Below are 21,107 nucleotides of genomic sequence, written 5' to 3'. Positions count from 1 at the left end.
GGATGGTCTTAATCATTAAATCAATGGTAAGCTAATTGAATTGCCAAAAAAAAATATTTTACTTAAAATAATATTTCCTTCCTACCTTAATAATTATTAGTAGAAATATAAAAATAATTTTATTATAAAAATGGGAATAAAAATAAGCAGTTTTTAATTTTATGATGAAATATCATTTTAAATTCGGTTGAGAATAAATTAAATTATTGAAATGGACCGTTCATTTTGCATGTTGGTTAGTAATTTATGAGAAGAATTAGTTGGAGAAGAACCTCATTCACAAACCAAATCAAATAATCCAAAGTTCGTTGAGAGCAAAAAGAAGGAAGGAAAAGTTGTTGGCAATTAAATCGAGAAAAAAAAAAAAAAAAAACTCTAGGGGTGGAAAGTCTGTGTAGAACGTGGAGAGCATGCATGCACAAGCAAGGTTTTTATGATGGAGACGCATGTATTATGATTTTTAAGATGAAAATCATCAAAATCCCTATCTGTTTTTCTGTGCATGTGGTGGTAAATTAAGTATGTGGATGCCCACAATAACCCTAAATTGAATACCCTACATAACAACAACACTTAGGGTTTTGGACCCACCAAATTATAATTTGATTTTTGATTTTAACGTCTAAACCTAAGTTTGTTAAAACACACCCACCTGTGTTTTATATTAAGCGTGCATTTAATTGGAAAACTGATTGTTTGGAAATATACTAAATTTTAATTTTAATTAAAAAAAAAAGAGATATTGCAAATTTCTGTTAGTCGTTTTTTTTTTAAAGTAAGTTTAACCATTTTAATTTTATTTCTTTAATTAAAGATACACCTTAAAATAAAAAGCTCACATTTAATAATTATAGAATTTTGCTTAGAAAAATATCAAATCATTAATGAGAAATGATGTTTGCCTTGTTTGGAAGATTTGCTTAGTTTTGAGCTTCCACGATACTGATTCTCTCTCTTCCTTTTTTGGGACAAAACAATAAAAAGGATAAATTCAAGTTTCTTTGAATCAGAATTTAATTTTATTAGGTAACCAAATGAGAGTATCTTCTTTTTTTTTATTACTTTGGTATACACTTTAATTAATTTTCATAAATTTCAATATTTTTTTTAGAAAATTTTGAGTTTTTTTGAAGTGATTCATAATTGTTCGAATTTAAAGAATAAGGCGAGAAAATTCTCTATTTTTAGTAACTGGATTAATTTTATTGATTTGTTGTGAGAAAGTTTTATTTGTGAAAGAGAAAATTGTGGGGTTGAAAGATTCCAAGAAAATTTCCCAAACAATGTTTACAGAATTATATTGAATTTGAAGTTAGTTATTAGGTCAATTCCTGATAATAAATATTGAATGTTTTCATTATTTTTTGATCCGTATCTTTAAAAAATGATTAAATGATAATAAATTGTTTTAAACGTTTCAACTGTGTAAAGGGTTTATCATGATTAATAATAAAATTTAATTAAACATAAATATTTGATAATTAATGACTTTTAAAACAACAAATGATGATAAACTTAAATAATAGAACTGTTCCTTAACTAGCAAGTTAAGAGTATTCATTAAAATTTAATAAAATAAAGTTAATCAATAAAATTGAATTGCTCATTGTTTTTCAAATACATTGAAAAAAAAAGGTTTAAATCTAATAAATGAGCAATGTACCTTTAAGAATCAAATCAGCTAAGGTGATAGTCCATTGGTGCAATTTGATGATGAGAAGATGGAGAATATAAAGGAAACATTCAATTCAAATGGCTAATGCGAAATCCCACTGTTGGAGATCCTTTCTCCTTTTTTCCCATCATGGGGTCCATTTGCCATCCAATGACCAATCAGAAAAACTATATTCACTGATGCATGGATAAGTGCAGCAGTGAATTTGTAGAAATTTCAAACAAAAAAAAAAAAAAGCAAAAAGGAAGAAAATAAAAAGTGAATAATTGAAAATCTAAGGTGGGTCCATTTTCATGAGATGGTACCAATTACCAATACCTAAAGAAGACCTAAGCAGTAAGCAGTTACCTTTTGTGGGGGTCCTTGTGTTTGCCACTTTGTCTCTGCCTCATTTGCCGGTTAATCATTTAATTATACACAATTACAAATGTATTGATGGTTGTAGTTTGGGTTTTATGAGTCCAAGAACACACAATCTTGAAAAATGTAAAGCATGAAACTAGGCTCAAATTGTTGAGTGGTTTGTGTGAAAGTGGATAATTTTTTAAATAAATTAGCATTAGGGTATGCATTTGTTCTTAACATGGTAATTGAAACCAAATATTATTAGAATTTATAGGATAAGGGACCATGCTTACTCAATTTTATTATCATATTCATAGCATGAGAAGGGTCATTATGAGCATGATGATAATAACCCTCCTTTTTAATCTTGCACTAGCAAGGAGGCTTGATTTGGGGAAAAGGAGATGTAATTATGGTGTGCTTAAGCCAACCCTTCCCTTGTCTCTAGCCATGGATTCTGCTTTTATTGACTTGGGCTGGGCTGGGCTGGGCTACCTTCCAACCTATATCCCCACTTCCAACAATGATGTATTGTAGATTGGCTACACGATGCACAATTTCAAGTGTGTTGTGAATTTGGCTTAACCTGGAGTTAGTTTTGTCTTTTTCTTATTAATCTGATTTAAACTTGAGTCCAAAATCACTAAAATATTTTAGGTTTTTTATCTCATAATTTTTTTTTATTTTACTTTTTATATATATATATATTAAGAAGGACAATGTTTTTGTTAATTTTTCAATGATATTTGTTTTAAAAATATCATATTTTATTAAATAATAAAATATATTTTAAAAAATTTATTAGAAATATAATAAAATTAAATAGAATTATAATAGTTAATTTATATGTTATTGAAAAAAATAACAATAATTTTAGAATAATAATAAAAAAAGATAAAAATTATAATACAAAAGAAATATTTTATGAAATATTAGATTCTAATAAAAATATATGCATTTATTAACATAAATAAAACATATTTACCAGGTTTAGTTAACATATTGATTAGTATCAAAGCAACCACAAATCCCATGCCATGGGTTTTTGTATATATATAAACTTAATAAAACTTATATCATTCTTTTGGAATAAACAATTTCTTTTAATTTATTTTTTTTTTCATTTCCAAAAAAAATTGAATTCTTATATAAATTATTTTCACAATTCATTGAAATTATTTTCTTAAAAAATAATCATACCAAACATAAGGTAAAGGATAAACTGTCAAATTTTAAATCCTTGGCGAAATAAACACTTTACATTCATCACTAATTATTAGTTTAATGGCTAGCTTTTTTTTTCGTATTTTTTCTCTTTGTTGGAAGATAAAATTCATTGCTCAGTGAATGCATAAACAGGCCAATATTTCAAAAGAAAAAAAGCCCACAAACCTAGGCCCATGGAGTAGGTCCAAATCCAGTAGATGCACCGACTCAAAAGATTAATAAGGCCTATAGTAGGAGAACACCCAAAAGCCCTAGGAGCATTAGAAGATGTTCCATAGGTAATATGCATCTTCAATCACAAATCAAAATCTAATTTCCCATAGGCAATATGCATCTTCAATCACCAATGACACCCTAAAATTAGAAGGTGACAGCGTAATGAGTTCTATCCAAGCTCAAGACCCTTGATGGCACATGGAATTAGAATAGGCATATGGAATCATATATTGACTATAGGCATTGGTTAAAACACATTCTCATTTAACATTCAAGTATTGGAACTTCTGCAGATAGGCATTTAACAAGAAGTCAAGCCTTAATACTACGATACTAAAAGGTCCCAGCCATCAACATTTTCACCAAACTGTCTCCAAATAAAGTCACTGCCTCAAGCTTTCAACAATGTAAGATGCATACAGGTCCCTGCAAGATATTACAGTTATGTAAGATAAATAGTAACTGATCAATCTAGTGCTATTTATTACTCGGTTTAGTGCATTATTCTAAATGTTTGGCAAAACTCACATGGAGTACTTGATGGCATCAGTGGCAGCCTTTGCTGGCAAGAAGTCTTCCACATCAACTTTCTTGTTCTCATTCTTTTTATCTGAATCATGCTAAAGGATTTACAGGATATGATGTAGATAGTAAATGGATAATCGGAAGCACAAACTTTTCAGAAAATTCAATCGGACAGCCAACGGTTTTTATGTCTAGAGCTAATTAATTATGAGAATTACAATGACCAAAAGTAAACCAAACTACATAGGTAGTCTCAGTGGATACAGTCCTCAAAAAAGCGGCGGATTTCAGCTAGACGATGAGGAGGAAGCTCCTTGATGTCTGTGTAATGGCGGAACTCAGGATCATCGGCACATACTGCTATAATCTTGTCATCCTTTTCACCCTGCAATGGAATTTGTCACTGATTGGTGATTCCTCATCCAGACTTGATTCAAACATTTGGCAATGGCAGGAAGAATAAACGGTAATCAGAGTATTGAGACCTTGTTGAGAGTAGCCAAGAGATAATAACAGATGCTCCCTTGGTTTATTTTGACAGACTTAAAATATATTCAACATCGTTACGTCAGGGTCAACCATATTTCAGAACTTATTGCTATTTATCTTTCCAGACCCAATACATCAGGACAGAAGAATTCACTGACATGATATAGGCATAAAGTGCAATAATCTGATGCAAAAAATTTTCCTTCAATTAATTGTAGCTTAGGCAGCCATTTCTTTTGTTTCCTATTGCCCACACAATCAGCTTAGTTAACTAATCAAATAAGAAAATGAGTGTTAGGAATACAAACTTAGCGCGGAAACTAATTTGTTACCTGGTCAATCATGGGCATTAAACCAATGGCACGAGCACGAAGAAAAGTACCAGGTAGCACAGGCTCCTATTTTTGGAGAAAAATCAAAGAACTCAATCAATAATTAAATGGTACAGCTGAAAATCAAAAGATAAGTTGTCCTCATTTTAGTCCAAGTTTTTAAGCAGAGAAGAGCTACCTGCATCAGTACCAGGACATCCATAGGATCACTGTCTTCACAGATAGTTCGAGGGATGAAACCATAGTTGTGCGGGTAAACAACAGATGAGTAGAGAACACGATCAACCTAATCATGAAATTGATAATCATTGTCCTGTTCTTCATGTTAAAAAACACAACAAATTCACATGCATGTCAACACCCCAGCAACATGGTGATCTAAGCAAAGATCATACAGAACAATGGAAATTATTATTTATAACAACTATTGAAATTATAAAGGAGGTTAAAGACTCGAGTCAATTGCATGGAAGTCATGGTTTAGCAGTATATTACAAAGATATAAAATTCATCATGAGTGATAGGGATTTAATACACTTCTTCAGGAGGTCAAGGTAATTTATTTTAACAATATAGCCAATCAAATTATACAAATTTAAAAGGAAGAAAGAGGAGAGAGCATCACAAGGATCCCGAGTGCACAATAGAACAAGTTGGTCCTACTCATTATTATGAACCAAAATAATTTTTATTTTTTTTTGAAAAAAAAAAGCCTTATTATAAAAGATAATGGATTTGAGTGGTAAGATAATCTATCTGAAAGAGCATCAAGTTGCAGAAGGAATAATGGGAAAGGAAGAAGTTTGTACTTTTATAAGACCGCTTATCTTGTCAAGCTCGTACTTAACCTTGCTCCCTTTGCCAATTTCAATCACCTGCCATTACAAAACCACATTAAGTTAAGAAAAAAAAAGGCAAAAATAACAACACAAACGCAAAAACAACATATGGTCCTCAAGGAACAATGACCCATAGTTCCAGACTTGATCATCAAGGATCCTTTTTAGGACAGTGTTGAGCAATAATAATCAAAGTGACCATATCCCTATTTTCAATATCATTTTATAAATTGACCTCTAGTTACCAATGGTAATGCCTAGAATCCAAGCACACCCAGCCCAAGGTCACACATCTCTAGCAGCATTAGTCTAGGCTCCATCCCTAAGGCACACTTCTTTTCTTTTTGGGGATGGGGGCACCTTAGGATCCATGGGAACTCTCTCCAAGCTCCAAAAGAACACTCTCAAATCTCACCAGTTCTACTAGATGAAGAGGGAATTATTTAATAGTGGAAGAATGAATGATCCAACCCAAGCAAGAGTTTGCAAAATACTTAAGGAAACAAAACTTACACAGTTGAAAACAGATGGAGCTCCTGGTCCTGCATAGTTTGAAACATTATCAGTAGAGGATCTAAAATTTTCAGTGAGGCAATCGGCAAAGTTCTTGAATCATCTACGCGCGAACACACGCACACGCTCATGAAGAAGTACGAGGAAAGTGTTTTACCAATCTCCAAGTCATGCCAAGGATGAGCAGCAATAGATCCTCGCGACATTGAAGAAAGAATCCTTTCATTGAGGACTGCATGAGGAAACCCTGATTTTTTTCTGCTCGGTTCTCCATCATTGTCACCCATGTTTACTTTTCGCTATAAGTTAATCACAGAAAACAGAACAACCTCAATGACTCGGTGAGGAAGCTAACAAGGATATGTAAATTCCAAAAAGAAAAACATACCCAAAATCTCCCAAAGAATATTCAATGAAGATCAATTAATCACGCAGAAAAAAAAATAAAGAAAAAGATTTCTATGCTATTCTAAAAATGAGAAGTAAGTAACTATAAATCAGAGGCAAAAAGAAAGATACACTACAGAGACTCACAAAGATCAAACGAAAGAAAACCAGCTTACTAGAGAAGAACCACAAGCAACCCTATAGGTAGAATGAAATCAACCATGAAATGAACTAAAATCAAAACCATTTGACAAATGAAAAAAAAAAAAAAAAAACCCAAAAGTATTCTCTTCCATTTTTGTTGGGGAAGTTCTAGAACAGATGCAGGAATCCAAAAAAAGGGCACCCAAAAGTAAATGTTATTCTTCTAAGCAAGCAAAAAGAAGAAGAATAATAAAACAGAAAAATACAGTACCAACAAAGACAAAAATGAAATGGAACTGAATGCAAATTAGTCATAGCCATTGAACGAATATGAAATGAACTTACAGAGAATCGCTTGGCGTGAAATGGTAGCTTAGAGCATCTATATCTATCTATCTATATGGAGAGGACGCGAAAGTAGAGTGTGCTATTGCCAGTCATTGCTGAAGGCAAACGAAGACGTTACTGTATCCACTTGGGCCATGCTTCAACGGCCAGTCTACTGTGATGTGGACCGTTAGATGGAGAAGAGATGAATCAGACGGATATGGGTATCAGTCACGCGCTGATTTCCTCTCGGAAGTTGGAATCTTTTCAGCAGATGCTGCAGTAAGAAGTGCGTGCGTAGATATTTGGCAACGTGCTGACTACACGCACAAATTTTGTACCGATTGTTTGCACCGAAATTATTATTAGGGGGTGTTATGGGTACCAATTGAATAAGTATTTATTATATAAAATATTATATTTATTTATAATATATATCAAAATATTTTATTAAATGTTTATAATTAATATTATAAATTATGTGTATATTTTTATATTTATAAATTTTTTTTATTAATAATATTTTAAATAAAATAAAATATTATATATTTTAAATTGTCAAATTTTATTTTTTATATTTTAAATTTTTATTATAATTTATGCCATTATATAAAAATAAAATAAAAGTAAATAATAAGATTAATAAAAAATAATATTTTTATAATAAAAATATATTTTTATAAATTATTTTATTAATTAAATAGAATTTTAGATATTATATTATAATTTATTATTAATATTTAAAATTTAATTTTTTTAAAAAAATTAATTTTATCAGCTAAAATTTAAAGCATTAAATATAAATATAAAGTACTGTAAATATTTAAAAAAAATTTATTTAATATTTTTTATTAATATTATTATTATTATTGACTCTAATAAAAAGTAATGTAAAATTATCCAAATTTGTTACTATTATTTATGAAAAATCACTATTTAATTTTTATAGCATAAAAAATTTATTATTTAATTTTTAAATCTTAAAAAATACATTTAAAAAAATTTTTAAAAAATTTATTAATTAATTTTTTTATTAATTATAACCTTTAAATGTTATAAATAAATTTAAAATATTTTAATAAAAAATTAATTAATAAATACTTTTATAAAATTAACAAATAAATTTTTTCAAATTTAAAAAACTTAATAGTAAATTTGTGAATTCAACAAATATCTCCAATTCGCATAGTGACAAAACAAGTAAAAAAAAAACAATATTTTTTATTTTATTAATAAATTATAATTTTTATAATGAAAAATATATATTTATATATATAATTATTTTTTTTATCAATAATCATTTTATTATCAAATCACATAAGAAAAAAAAAACCACTGTACAGGCAAAACACCTATTATATAAATCAATCACAACGTATTCCCAGCTAATTGCACAGTTTAAATACAAACCTTGAATATTTTTAAAATGCCAATCAATCAACAATGACTTGTAAATTATTAACCAATAAGAAACTTAAAACCAACGGTACATCAATTGAAGGTCTAATACTCTTCATGAACCTTCCATTTCACTCCTTAAAGAACTCAAAACACATAATAGCAGCAAACATCCTGCATCCTGCATTATCCATTCTAAAACACAGTCGCATCTTTCAAAACATAAATAGTGGCATAGAACATCTTTACCACTTCCATACCACAGCCATCTGAAAATCAAAACACATTCAGCAAATGCTTCCATACAACACAAAACAAAATACCCAGAATTAGACTTTCAATTCCACCCATACTAGACAGGCTCGAATCACAAGGTCACAGACCATTAATTTTCTAGACTTTAATTAGTTGATTCAACATGCTAATTTAAAGCCAGCAACTCCAATCCACAGCGTGCATTTTACTATCCTGCCTTAGTTTTATCCTAACACAAGTCCCAACTAACCGAACTACCCTTGTTTCGGTGCTGTTGTTTTTTAAAACATTTATTTTTATAAAACAAGTTTTATCCTAACCCTGCTAATTATAAAACCTAATGTTTTTTTAAATAAAAATAAAACTACAAACACAATACCGAAAATATTTTAATTTAAAAGAGAACGAGAGAGAGAAAGAGAAAGAGTAAGAAAAAGAGAGGAAAGCGCTCGTCAGGAAGGGCAATCGACGCTTTTATGGAAGGAGGGTTTGGTGGCCGTTTTGTTTATCTCGTTTGACAGGCATTTGTCTGTTGTGTGTGAGGCTTCTCTGCTCGTTTGGGCAATGGTTGCCTCCGGCCGATGTTGGATTGCTTACCCACGGCGACTCTCTTCGGTCGGTGTGGTTGTTTGTTTTTTTGCTAAGTCGTATGATGTTGAGAGTGGGTTGTTTGGCCGATCCATATTTGAGTTAGTCTTGCATGTGAAGAGCCTGGCGTCCGGATGCCTCTAATGCTGTTGTTTGCTATCAGATTTTTGGAAAGATGGGTGGAATGGGTATCAGAGTGGTAGTTTGCCTCAAAACAGTCCCTCCATGGCGATGTGAGAATGAAACTGCCATGGCACCATTTTCTTCTTCTGGTGGCTTTCATCGATGCTCCTGTAAGTTTGTGCGTTCCATTTTGGTGTTTTTGGAAGCTCTGCTTGATAAATTAGTTTTGTATGCTTGGTTGTTGTTGCTTGGGCTTCTCCTTTGTTTCAGGCATGCTTTGATTTCGCTCAATTTTCTCTTTCATTCACTCCTTCAAGTTTTCTGAAGGTGTTGGCAGTGTTGGAGGTGGTAGTGAATCTGTGCTTGTCTTCTGGGTCCTTCTTGGGTGGGCTGGGCTTCTTATAGGATAGTTGTTGGATTTTTAGATTGGGTCTTGTACTTTGACTTTGGGCCGAGGTGGGCCTTCTTATATAATATGCTTAGTTGGGTTTTTTTTTTGAACTAAAAGTATAATTACATTCAAATTTGAAAGTAGGAACAAATAATTAATTGTGAAGGAGTTCACAGCCACCCAAATTTAAAAGTCAAACATCAAAGCATGAACAAATCAATTGTGGACTGCAGAGCTATAAGATGTGTCATATTATCGGCAGACTCAGGAACAACATACTTAATTCATCTCTGCCATTAGAGATTAGAGATTTACGATCATCAACAAGGGGTTCAACGTTAGAAAAATCAGAACTTGAAGAGGAAAGCAAAGTCTTCACTACCATAAGAGTATTTGATTCCAACACTATTTGATCATAACCCAATCCCTTAATCCAACTCAGAACTTTTCTAATGGCAATTAGCTAAGGAGTCAAAATTGACGAGCGCCAACAAAAGAACCATCATATGAGTGAACCTTAATAACATATTGTGCTTCCCAAATGCTTCGATTGGACCACCCTGGATTGGATCACCTGGATTGGACCTAACAAGCTGAAATAAAATTAGCATAGGAAAATAACGAGCTTTAATTAACCTTGCCACCAAAGAAGAAGGGTTAGTCACAATTTGCCACCAAAGAAGAAGGATTAGTCACAATATTCCAAGCTTGGAAAACCATAGCCAATTTGAACTAAGCCCAATTCTCCAACAAATTTTGGTTGACTCATTCTATCCCAACTCATCCAATAGATTCTCCTTTTATGGTTAATACCTTTATCCATCAAAGCATATTATGGTTAATACCTTTATCCATCAAAGCATATTCATCATCTGTTGGAGCTCGTGACTGAGAGTCTTAGGATTAGGAACATGCTCATCACATAATTAGGAAGTGCTTCAAGCACTGTTTTTAGTAAGATTTCTTTACTTGTATGAGACAAGCAATGACGTTTCCAGGAGTTAAGTTTCTGCCACACTTTGTCCTTCAAAAAACCAAATATTTCCATTTTGTTTATACCCACTACTGATAGAAGACCCAAATATTTGCACAAATTTGAATGCTCTTTCATGCCTAACACAGAGCACACAGCAACTCGATCATTCTATCTCATGTTCTTAGAGAAGCATACGGTAGATTTAGTGAACGCATAAGTAGAAACCACCTCCTTCACAACCTGAGCCTTAGCAACAGTACTATAGAAGAAAATCAAGCTATCATCGATGAAGAAGAGATGAGTTATCTCAGAGCATCTTCTAGCGACTCGACTACCATGTAAAGCCAAGATAGTCGCCTTGTGCGAGATAAGCTGTGAAGTCCCTCAGCATACAAGATAAATATATATGGGGACAAGGAATCTCCTTGTCTCAATCCTCGTGTAGACATAATTGGATCCAATTCCTTCCCATCATGAACAATACGATAGTTGTGACTAAAGTAATACAGTGCATGATCACACTCATCCACTGTTTTAAGGCACCATAGCTCTCACGACCATAGCGCTTTTACCTTTGAAAAAGTACATAAGCTCAAAGGCAATGATAGTATTATCATGGATGCTTCTCCCGGCAACAAATGCCAACTCCGATGGAGAAATAATTCAAGGCAAGCTTTTAAGTCGATTTGCAACCATCTTGAACATTATTTTATAAAAGACATTACACAAAACTATCGGCCACACATACTTAGTTGGGATTTAAATGCATTCCATGTATATATAAATTTTATATTGTTTAAATACATTAGTATTGTTAAAAATATTTATAGTTAGAGATTAAATTAATGAAATTAATAGAATATGAGAAATTAAAAAAAATAAAGTGCACTTTTTCATCATTACATTTTTCTCGGACATGAGTTTTGTTGATTTGGGCGAGCGATTCCACCTTGCATGGTGGAGGTTTTGTATATTATTGGTCCATTGGATATGCTTTTATCTTATATTATTGTTGTTTGTTTTTTTAGTTCTTTTGCAAGTTGAGCTCATGGATCATGGTTAGGCTTTGACATCTCAGGAGACGCTCATGGTACCTGTTGTTTTATGGTTTATCTGGTCTTTCAAATAATAACGATGAGTACTGTCAAGCCACCGTTGAGTTTTCTGATGTTGTTATCTCCTTCCTCCTGTTTGAGTAGACTTTGAGCGTGAGATGACGATCCTTTAAGATTGTTGTAGAGTCAAAAGTCTTTGTCATTTGTTTTTCTGAAATTGATCTTCTGTTTCTTTCACCTGATGTCCAGAAAATGGCTATGGCGCTGCACAAAGCGATGACCGGATCTTCTCGAAGAGCTTCAGTAGCCTAGGGTTTTCTAGTTTGGGCTTGTTTGGGCTCTTTAATTTATGGGGTTGGAGTGTATCAGTTGAGAGTTTTATATTATTGCGCCTTGGGCCGTATATTTGTAACTTGCTTTCTATTAATGAATTCTCTGCCTTTGATAGGAAAAAAAAAAATGCATATATAAATGAATTCTTTAGAGCTATAATTATGTATAAATTCTCCTAGTGGGGCGGGAGCAGAGATGACAAAACTCTGATGTCTTTCCCGCCCCGATAACACAAGAAAACGACGACGTTATCGTCCAAATTTCTTAGTCCCTTCCGTTTCCTGCATTTCTCCCACTGTGCAAACTTTTCACGGGTTCAAAAGTCCTAGTGCAAAGAACAACAAAGGGAAAGCAATCGCAGTCGCTAGATTGAACCTATCGTAAACTCAATTTCTTCATCGTCCGACTTACCCCACAAAACCTAGCCATCTTAACCAATTTCTGGTAATCATCTATTTCTTAAACATATATCCTTCGTTTGTGAAAACCTAAAAGTAGATCGTAATCGCATCTCACTTCGATACCTTGTTCTTGAATGACCAGTAGAGGAATACATATTGATCGACTCTCTGTTTGGGTAGCGAGAATTTGTAGCATAAACTTTGGTGCTAGAACTTTTGGTGCAACATTTCTAGGGTTTTTTTAGTTTTTTATCAGTTGGCTTAACATCTTTTATATATTGCCTAATTTAATTTTCATACTTGCTGTGTATGTTTAATATTGTTGATTAGGGTTCATATCACAGTAATCTGATCAGCGATTACTCAGTTTCATGGAGGGAGCTGGAGATGACAGTGGGGTACCTCTTGCTAAATGGAGGAGTGATTTTTCGAGAGCATTTCAGTACTATCTTGATAGGTCAACCCCCCATACAATGCATAGATGGCTAGGAACTTTGGCTGTGGCGATGATATATATTTTACGAGTTTACTATCTTCAAGGGTTTTATGTTGTTTCGTATGGTCTGGGAATCTATATTTTGAATCTCTTGATTGGTTTTTTGTCGCCCAAGGATGATCCTGAGCTTGAAGCGTTGGATGGGGCTTCCTTACCTACCAAAGGTTCTGACGAGTTCAAGCCTTTTATCCGCCGACTACCTGAGTTTAAGTTCTGGTAATATTTTTATAATAAGCTTCTGAATGGATTTACATGGAACCTAACACGCTTTACCTTGTTAAGGATTTAATAACTTGAGCTTTTTGGCATGTCATAATTTAATATTTACTAAACCTACTTCATCTAAGTAGCTGTTTTGCATGTGAGGTGTGCTTTTGATGAAAGGCGGAAAAATCATTTCGTCAAGGCAAGTGCTAGGTGTTTTAGGAAGCTTTGATCTGGTTTGCCAGAATTTATTAGGCAATAAATTTCAGATTGTTATTAACTTAAACCTTTATTTCTCTTTTGTTGTTTTTGCAATTGGTGAAAAGAAAATGGCCTTTTTAATTTGTGTTGATTTATATGTTAGTAGTTTCATGCAATTTAAGCATTATAGCAGAGTTTGTTTTCTTATTTGTGCTGAAATTATTAAGAACACAATAATTTCTTAATTGTCCTAGCTTCTTTGGCTTCTTTTAGTTTTGCTTGTATATTATCTTCATTCATGAAGCTATCACAAGTTCTCACATTGACTGGGGGATTTCCCAATGTATTAAGGCTGTTGGTTCCCGCAATAATGTAGGTGTTGCATGGATATGCCAACAGTTGGATGTAATAGTTACACTAATTGGGAATAGTGTAAATGGAGTAGGTCTCCCTAATGAGTGGATGCCATTGGTGGCATTATTTAGGATCTTTTTTCAAAATGCTAGTTAGCTTCTAAATTATGAAGTGTTTCCAGTGCTTTTCAATCAGCTCCACTAGTGCATCTCACTTTACCCAAATATCGTGTGTATGGATGTATACATATATTGGTTCTTTTGGGACTGTTTAAACTGTAGGAAGTTTCTGAATGTATTGTTTCATCTTGTTTTCAGGTATGCCATCACAAAAGCGTTTGTTGTAGCTTTTCTTTTGACCTTCTTCTCTGTATTGGATGTACCTGTTTTCTGGCCTATATTGTTATGTTACTGGATTGTTCTATTTGTCCTCACAATGAAACGGCAAATCCTACATATGATCAAGTACAAATATGTCCCTTTCAATATTGGAAAGCAGGTGAGTTAGTTCAAATGTATGGTTAGAATTGCAAATTTTACTTGGTTCATTTGTTAGTAATTATTTTCGTACTGTTGGTTTGTCATTTTCATTTATATATCTGTTATAGAAGCATTGAAAGAAGTAATTAATCCTTTTGATTTTTTACAGAGGTACACAGGTAAGAAATCGACTGCAACTAGCAGCAAAGCAGCGGATTGAGAATGCAAATGCACTAAACAAGGGAGAGGGGTCTGATCCAAGGATGGACTTTCCTAGCAGATTTGATACCATGGGTCTGTAACTTCTGCAACATGAACAGTTTGCACTAAAAGAAATTTTATGTTAGTAGACACGTCCTTGACAGTGTTATAGATTTTGTGAACTTTCTGGGACAATTTAGTCGCTTTGGCCTGGGCTTCTTATTGTATAGTTAACAAAATACAATCATTTAAAGATGATAATGTTCATTGTGCATACTTGTTGGGTGAAAATTTGTATTTGATGTTAACATCATCTAGCATAACTTTTGTGAGCTTTGGCATAGGACTTGATGGTACATGAGAGGTGATTCTAAAGTTGTGAGTTTATGAGTTTGAATCTTGATCAAGAGTACCCCAGCAAAAAAAAGGACGACAGTGATGGAACCCAAAACTCCCAAATGTGCGTTCTCTTGTACCAAGTAATTCCAAAGTGCAGTAAATGTTTGATGCATTGTAGTATGGCGCAGCCAAGCCTTGTGATAATTCTAAGTCAACAAATAGAAATTATGAAAATTCTTATCAACACAACGTCAACAAAAGCACCAGATGCTTGCCAGCAGGCATTGCTAAATCACCTTACCCGGATGTTTGGTGATGGAAGGGAAGTCTGCTGAATCTTCCGTTTATTAACTTTACAAGAAATCTTATCCAATTGAAGACAACATTACAAACAAGTTCGCTCTCTGTTGATTATCTCCTTTCATCTTTTCAGAAAGCAAAATGAATTGATATGATTGCAATTTTGGGCAGCATCTATACCCGTATTACCTAAACATGGCTTTATATGCATTGAGAAAGGACATATCAAAATCAGCTTAATGTGAATTAATCATGCCGATGATTTGCCAGAACTCTTTCGGTGTATGCTCATGAACTTGGCCACAAATTCTGCAGATAGAATGTGTCAGACCTATTCAAGCAATAGTGAGTGCTTGGAATCAAATTCTTTGTGCAAATAAAGAGGTAATACTAATAAGGATTCTTTAGCATTGTAGAGTGGTCGTGAAAGTATCATTATAAATGATTGTCTTTAAGATTTATTTTACCTTCTAATTTGAGCAAAGCACTTGGTCCTGTTGGGAGCCTCTTATCCTGTTAACAATAACCCTGAGTCACTTTCATATCTTTGACAGGATAAAGAATCTAAAAGGACAACAGCACTCACATAATAACCATGCCAATAAAAAAGTTCCCTTCTCGAACTGGAATCCACTCCCTTGAGGAATTGTTCGACGAGTTTCTGCTTGTTGGATTGATAACTCTATCAGAAATGTAATTTTTTGCTAATGACAAGATAAATACTTCCAGATTGAGTATCAAATGCATTACCAGGAGAATTAGTTTGGGGTGCACAAAATCCAGAAGAAGCTTTTGAAGCTTTCCCCGTACTGAAAACAATCTGTCAAATTTATAAATGTGGAAAATTAGCAGACATTTTAGCTTTACCATTTTGCATCCACACTTCAAGGGTCACTGTTGTTCCCAGAAGTATGTTCCAAAGCATACCTCTTCTCAAAACTTTAAGTCCTCTCTTCCTATTAGAAAAAAGGAATTGAAGAAAAGCAGTGAAAGCTTGCCTGTTAGGTGATGGATCAGTAAGGATCTCTTTTGCAACTTCTACCAAGACCTCTTCCCATCCAAATGGAATTGGTTGATCATCAGCAAAAGGATAACTGCAGAGGCAAACTCGTAAAAATATAATTAATTTGTAACTATAGCTATCATCATTATTATTTTGGTGCAGGCATATTGAGAGTTCGGATTTCTCAAGTCAAATTCTTACTTGTGTGCTTTGCATGCTTCAAGAGCCATGATTGCTTTCCTCAGGTTCTGCTTTGATTTGGCAGCAATCCTAGCTGCAAAGTTCATAGGTAGATCAAAGTCCTCTTTCCTGGCTATCTGAATGAGAACCTCCATGATCTAGGAAAATAGATGTTGATTCAAGACTTTTCAATGAAGAAAGGTTTCAGAGACGTAATTTGAGCAACACTTATTCACTAAAAGAAAATGAATCATATATACTTCAGCAGATCACTTACTTCATGAGTTACTGGAGCATCAATTTTAATGACTTTGCAGCGGTTCTTCACTGGTTCCGTGATGTCTGCATCATCTTCACAGCATAGTATGAGTTTACAAGCATCTGTATAACAGTCCATTATCCATTTTATCAAGTGCTGAACGTTCTCTGTAGCTTTGTCAACCTGGTAAAGAACTAGTACTGAAATTATGCAGGCAATGTGTTAGATTCAGGCAGACGATTTCAGCTTTTATGTAAGAAGGGATCACGTGCTTATGTTTAAGAGAATTGACCTCTATAATCAGGCCTAAATTTAACATTGCTGACTTCAGGGACAATAGCATAGGCGTTGCTTATTTCCTTCACTATACCCATCAGTGCATATTTAGCATTTGGTTCTAAGTTCACATTGAGTTCCACATGGTGAACACTGGATGTCACTGGAACAGCTACTTGCATTGCCCTATTTTCCTGCATACAGAGAATGTTGGTCAATTTTTTGTGCTGTTGAGCCATTTTGTATTGTCTTGTCAAATTTAAATGGTGATGAGGTATTGAAGCTTATAACAATTTCAGTTCTATTTCGAGGTATTGAAGCTTATAACAATTTCAGTTCTATTTCTGCAGTTATGTCGAAGCATGATTCTAGTCGACAAGCCATCCGACTAGAATGATATTTTATTAGTCATTTATATTTGTAGGTAATTGTTGATGTCACTAGCTTAAAAGGATTGACTTCCTATAAAACAAATATTGCAAGGAAAAAAAACATTAGGGTAAAAATACACATACCTGAACCTGGAAATATCTTAGATCATGTGATATCTGCAAGAGCAAATATTTCATTCTGTCAGCTTAACCATCCACAAGTAATATTCTAAGGTGAAAGATCTTTCAATGTCATTGGTAAATCATAAATGCTGAAAAAGAACATACATTTCGACAAGTATCGCCAAATATTTCGCATAGGAGTGCCATTGCTAGTGATCTTTTCCCAGCACCAGATGGTCCCTTCAGCAAAATATGGGGAATGTTGTCCAGAGATACCTGCAATTACATAAACAACATGCATTAACAAGGTAAATCACGATTTAAGATTTATATAACAGCTAATACAGGAAAATAAAACAAAACATATAAGGACAAAGCAGTTCTCAATTCTGGTTTAACTTACCAGTTGCTTAAGAAGTTGAGCTTCTTGTTTGTGGCAAGTAAATCCATTCAGAGAACAAGGTTGATGTTTATCAGCCCAAAACTGTCTTAATCTTTCAACCACGAATGCCTTCCCGATGAATGAAGCTTCATCAAAATGCTGTTTTCCAGGTGACCTTGAGGTCCTGCAAGGCCCCCTTCTCATACAAGAAAACCAAGCATCTGCTTGGCTCTTCTTCCGATTCGCTGTAAACTTTCTCCAGCTCGAACTTGTCCTACTCGAATCACTTATCTTACTGCTTTCACTGCTAAACTTGTCACTACTCTGCCTACTTGCAGCAAAGCTGGAAATCATAGTGGATTGTGAACCAGCACTAGTCAACTTGCTCGGAGCGCTGTGCTCAACACTAGCATTGTTTGTGCTTAGCTGTTGAAGTTCAGAATCCATTTGAGGAAACCTTGTGGGCCTTGGGATCAGATTGACTCCATCATTACCATTCTTTGGCAAGCTATTCTTCTGCATCATCAACGCTGCATGCTCTCGAGAAAAGAAGATGTCGCCTGGCGAAATAGACTCTGTGCTTTCGAAAATTGGAGCGTTAAACATGGGAGTGGGAGCTCTAGACATCTTGATATTAGCTACCATCTCATTCAGTTCACCAACAGAAGGTGTTTTTGTGTGAGAAGCTTCTTTCTCCCTTTGTTTATTAGTCATGCTTCTCGGCAAAGGTGATGAAGATCTCTCCCCTTTCTGCTCTCTATGACCATGATCATTTTCTTGGTCCTTGTTCTCCTTGGCCCTTAGTTTTGGTGCAGTTGCCGATCTACGAACATGGGCTCTCTCACTCATTCTACTAACTTCACCAAATTGTGAGAAGGAACCTCTTTCCTCTCTGTTAGGAGTTCTTTGATTTTTCCTTCTGCTAGAGCCTACAATCTCGTCATTCTTATACATATCAGGCTCCTCTCTTCCAGGCTTAAACGGAGAAACCTGTCTTCTATGCTCAGATTTTGAGAAGGGACTAACATTTCTACGAACTGATACTGGTGAAGTAGTTCGACCATCTCCTGTTCGTGTCTTGTAGGGTGACTTGCTGGTGTGTCTCCTCCGCACTGGACTGGCCGTAGGATCCCTTGTAGGAGAACAATCATCAAATTTTGAAGAAAGTTTCCTGCTACTGCCATGTTTTATAGGACTAATGTTTCTTGGCAAATCCAAATTTAGCTTTGTACTCTGAGGAACAAAAACCACACTGTTTTGATTCTGATCACATTGAGGACTTTCTTGCCAATCGGTTTCTGTATCAGAAGGTTCATATCCGCTTCGCCTTGTCTTAAAGGAATTAGCAGAAAAAGGCTGAGAGCCTCTGCCATATCTCAATGAGTTACTCTCCATTGTACCCATTGTTGTTGTGAGCTATGTCAACTCTGTGTACAGCGCCTTTCCTGAAGAAGTTCAGGAACTGAAAGAAGATAAAAGCTTTTGGAGAATCTAAGGAAGCATCTGAGAAAATGCAGAAACATACTTAAAAATTTTAAGGATTCGATGGTTACGAAGTGAGAATATCGGTGAAAGCAATGCTGGTGTGGTGTTTGATGTTTTATCCAGCCCATAGTTACAACTTCCAAGTAACCGTTTGTTGTGTTTCCTGTAATTTCTAAGCTTTGCTGGTTTGTCCTCTTTATATTCCGCCGCATGCCAGTAGGGACTTTGGAAAATTAAGTAACTGGCAATTAGCATAGCAAGAATCCCTCTAATCTTGCTCTTCCTCCTTGTCCTTTCTATCTTAATGCCTTAAGGAAATTTCTTATGTATGTGTACCCATCAGATTTCATTATTGTTCAATTTAATTCCATGATTTTAACTAATAAATCATTTTTTTCATTAGACGAGTGTATAAACAGGCAGCGTGCAAGACTTAACGAATGACAAACAATTATTATCTCTATCAAAATAGAGAGAAAATCATTTTTTTTTTCTATATTCTAAGTCTAGGGTTCCAAACCTTTTTTTGTGTTGTCCCATCAATCTCCTCTGTCCTTCCAGGCTTGGGAGGTCTCTTTTCTAACCTGATGTGAGTTTATACATTGCCATAATTTGGCTGGTGTATTTCTTTTTTGCTTCTCTACATTTAAGCTAAGAGTTTTTCATTTACCGGGAGAGGTGCTTTGGTTGGTGCCAACTTTGGTGTGGTAGCTTCTGTGAGGTCCAAGAGAAGTTTGAGGATATCTGCAGACATTCTTGATGCCTAAACGAGGCTCCGTCCCTTAACCACTATAAGAGAGTGAGAAGCCAAAAAGTTATGTCATGCTTCTCCATTTTTTGACTCTTATGGATTTTGGATTCCAACTCCATTGATTTTTAGTTCCCTCGAAGTTTTGAAAACTAGTACCAATAGTTAGATGGATGAAAATAAAACATGTATTTATAAGTAAGGTTTATGAAATTTAATTTAATTTATATATTAAAGATCCATTGATTCAAAAAGTTAAATATCTAAAATATTTTAATTTTAATTTAATTGATTTCACTTTTATATTTAATGCAAATTTGATTAATTTATAAAATTTTAAATTTTGATAGTCTACGCGGAATTAATTTAGCTGACATGTTGAATATATTATGATTATTATTTTTTATATAAATTAATTATTAAATAGAAAAAATTTAATATTTATATTATTTTATATTTTAATTTAAAGTTTAAATTTTAAATTAATTTACTCAATATTTATATTTGAATGCAATTTTATTTAATTTTTAAAAACTAAAATATAAGAGTTTATAAAATATCAAATGTAATATTTTATTATTTTTTTAAATATAAATTAATTTTATATATAAAAATAATATTAATTTATATATAATTAAATAATATATTTAATTTTAAAAATAATAATAATTTAACTATTAAACATATAATTTACCATTTTAACTGTAAATAAATTTTATTTTAAATTAATAATTATAAAAATTTTATAATAATACATTATTTTAGAATTATTTTATATACACTGTTATTTTAAATTAAATAATATATTTACTATAAAATATTTATAATTATTATTATAAAATAAAATTTATCATTGGCTAAAATATAAATTATATATTTAATAATTAAATTATTTATTTTTAATTTTAATTTTAAAAATTAATTAAAATTACCTTGGACCACCTTATATAAAATTTAAACATTTAAATTAAAATGTAAAATAATATAAATGTTAGATTTTTTTTAATTAATTAACATTTCAGTTAAATTATCAAATTATCATATAAAGTCATAAATTATTAAATTTAATAATTTATAAATTAGTTAAAATTACATAAAATTAAATTAAAAAAATTAAAATTAAAATATAAATACGAAGCTTGATTTATATTAAAAATATTTTTTCTT

The 21,107-nt window shown here is 33.0% G+C and overlaps 3 protein-coding genes across 7 annotated transcripts; 1 reads left to right on the top strand and 2 right to left on the bottom strand.

The window, feature by feature from the left end:
• Positions 1-3,667: 3,667 nt before the first annotated feature.
• On the bottom strand, positions 3,668-7,194 carry LOC110618954 (soluble inorganic pyrophosphatase PPA1). Its single transcript, XM_021762223.2, has 9 exons — positions 7,038-7,194; positions 6,319-6,460; positions 6,162-6,190; positions 5,619-5,684; positions 4,988-5,095; positions 4,810-4,875; positions 4,253-4,373; positions 3,992-4,073; positions 3,668-3,889 (listed from the first exon to the last, which is right to left on the bottom strand). The coding sequence occupies exons 2-9, from the start codon at positions 6,446-6,448 to the stop codon at positions 3,847-3,849; spliced, it is 645 nt and encodes a 214-aa protein (XP_021617915.1). The 5' UTR covers positions 6,449-6,460; positions 7,038-7,194; the 3' UTR covers positions 3,668-3,846.
• A 5,101-nt stretch (positions 7,195-12,295) lies between these two features.
• Positions 12,296-14,765, top strand: LOC110601415 (protein RER1B). The gene is made up of 4 exons (XM_021738539.2): positions 12,296-12,582; positions 12,870-13,251; positions 14,112-14,292; positions 14,443-14,765. The coding sequence occupies exons 2-4, from the start codon at positions 12,911-12,913 to the stop codon at positions 14,491-14,493; spliced, it is 573 nt and encodes a 190-aa protein (XP_021594231.1). The 5' UTR covers positions 12,296-12,582; positions 12,870-12,910; the 3' UTR covers positions 14,494-14,765.
• A 115-nt stretch (positions 14,766-14,880) lies between these two features.
• Positions 14,881-19,933, bottom strand: LOC110601402. 5 transcript variants are annotated; one of them, XR_006351230.1, is made up of 12 exons: positions 17,729-19,682; positions 17,491-17,601; positions 17,347-17,379; positions 16,848-17,025; positions 16,574-16,755; positions 16,318-16,454; positions 16,112-16,207; positions 15,864-15,933; positions 15,700-15,774; positions 15,581-15,626; positions 15,115-15,444; positions 14,881-15,019 (listed from the first exon to the last, which is right to left on the bottom strand). XR_006351230.1 is itself a non-coding variant. In XM_021738521.2 (12 exons), exons 2-12 carry the CDS (start codon positions 19,109-19,111, stop codon positions 15,350-15,352), a joined length of 2,406 nt encoding a protein of 801 aa, XP_021594213.1. In that variant the 5' UTR covers positions 19,112-19,152; positions 19,713-19,933; the 3' UTR covers positions 14,905-15,349. The 5 variants fall into 5 exon arrangements, 4 of the variants coding, with proteins under 4 accessions (XP_021594213.1, XP_043814240.1, XP_021594221.1 ...); XM_021738521.2 differs by adding an exon at positions 19,713-19,933 and having other exon boundaries at positions 14,905-15,444; positions 17,729-19,152; XM_043958305.1 differs by having other exon boundaries at positions 14,905-15,444.
• Between the last annotated feature and the right edge of the window lie 1,174 nt (positions 19,934-21,107).

This window comes from Manihot esculenta, chromosome 1 (genome assembly GCF_001659605.2).
Source record: "Manihot esculenta cultivar AM560-2 chromosome 1, M.esculenta_v8, whole genome shotgun sequence".
Taxonomy (NCBI): domain Eukaryota; kingdom Viridiplantae; phylum Streptophyta; class Magnoliopsida; order Malpighiales; family Euphorbiaceae; genus Manihot; species Manihot esculenta.
This window is presented reverse-complemented; position numbering and strand designations above follow the sequence as displayed.

What these genes read in the sequence shown, in the direction of transcription:
- LOC110618954 (XM_021762223.2), bottom strand. Translation starts at nt 6,448, where the DNA reads ATGGGTGACAATGATGGAGAACCGAGCAGAAAAAAATCAGGGTTTCCT. An exon ending in TTGGCATGACTTGGAGATTG is followed by an intron (nt 6,191 to 6,318) that starts GTAAAACACTTT and finishes CAAACTATGCAG; the next exon opens with GACCAGGAGCTCCATCTGTT. An exon ending in GATGCCATCAAGTACTCCAT is followed by an intron (nt 3,890 to 3,991) that starts GTGAGTTTTGCC and finishes AATATCTTGCAG; the next exon opens with GGACCTGTATGCATCTTACA.
- LOC110601415 (XM_021738539.2), top strand. Translation starts at nt 12,911, where the DNA reads ATGGAGGGAGCTGGAGATGACAGTGGGGTACCTCTTGCTAAATGGAGG. An exon ending in CTACCTGAGTTTAAGTTCTG is followed by an intron (nt 13,252 to 14,111) that starts GTAATATTTTTA and finishes TCTTGTTTTCAG; the next exon opens with GTATGCCATCACAAAAGCGT. An exon ending in CTTTCAATATTGGAAAGCAG is followed by an intron (nt 14,293 to 14,442) that starts GTGAGTTAGTTC and finishes GATTTTTTACAG; the next exon opens with AGGTACACAGGTAAGAAATC.
- LOC110601402 (XM_021738521.2), bottom strand. Translation starts at nt 19,111, where the DNA reads ATGGGTACAATGGAGAGTAACTCATTGAGATATGGCAGAGGCTCTCAG. An exon ending in ACTGATCCATCACCTAACAG is followed by an intron (nt 15,934 to 16,111) that starts GCAAGCTTTCAC and finishes TAAATTTGACAG; the next exon opens with ATTGTTTTCAGTACGGGGAA. An exon ending in TGCTTTGCTCAAATTAGAAG is followed by an intron (nt 15,445 to 15,580) that starts GTAAAATAAATC and finishes TTGCTTGAATAG; the next exon opens with GTCTGACACATTCTATCTGC.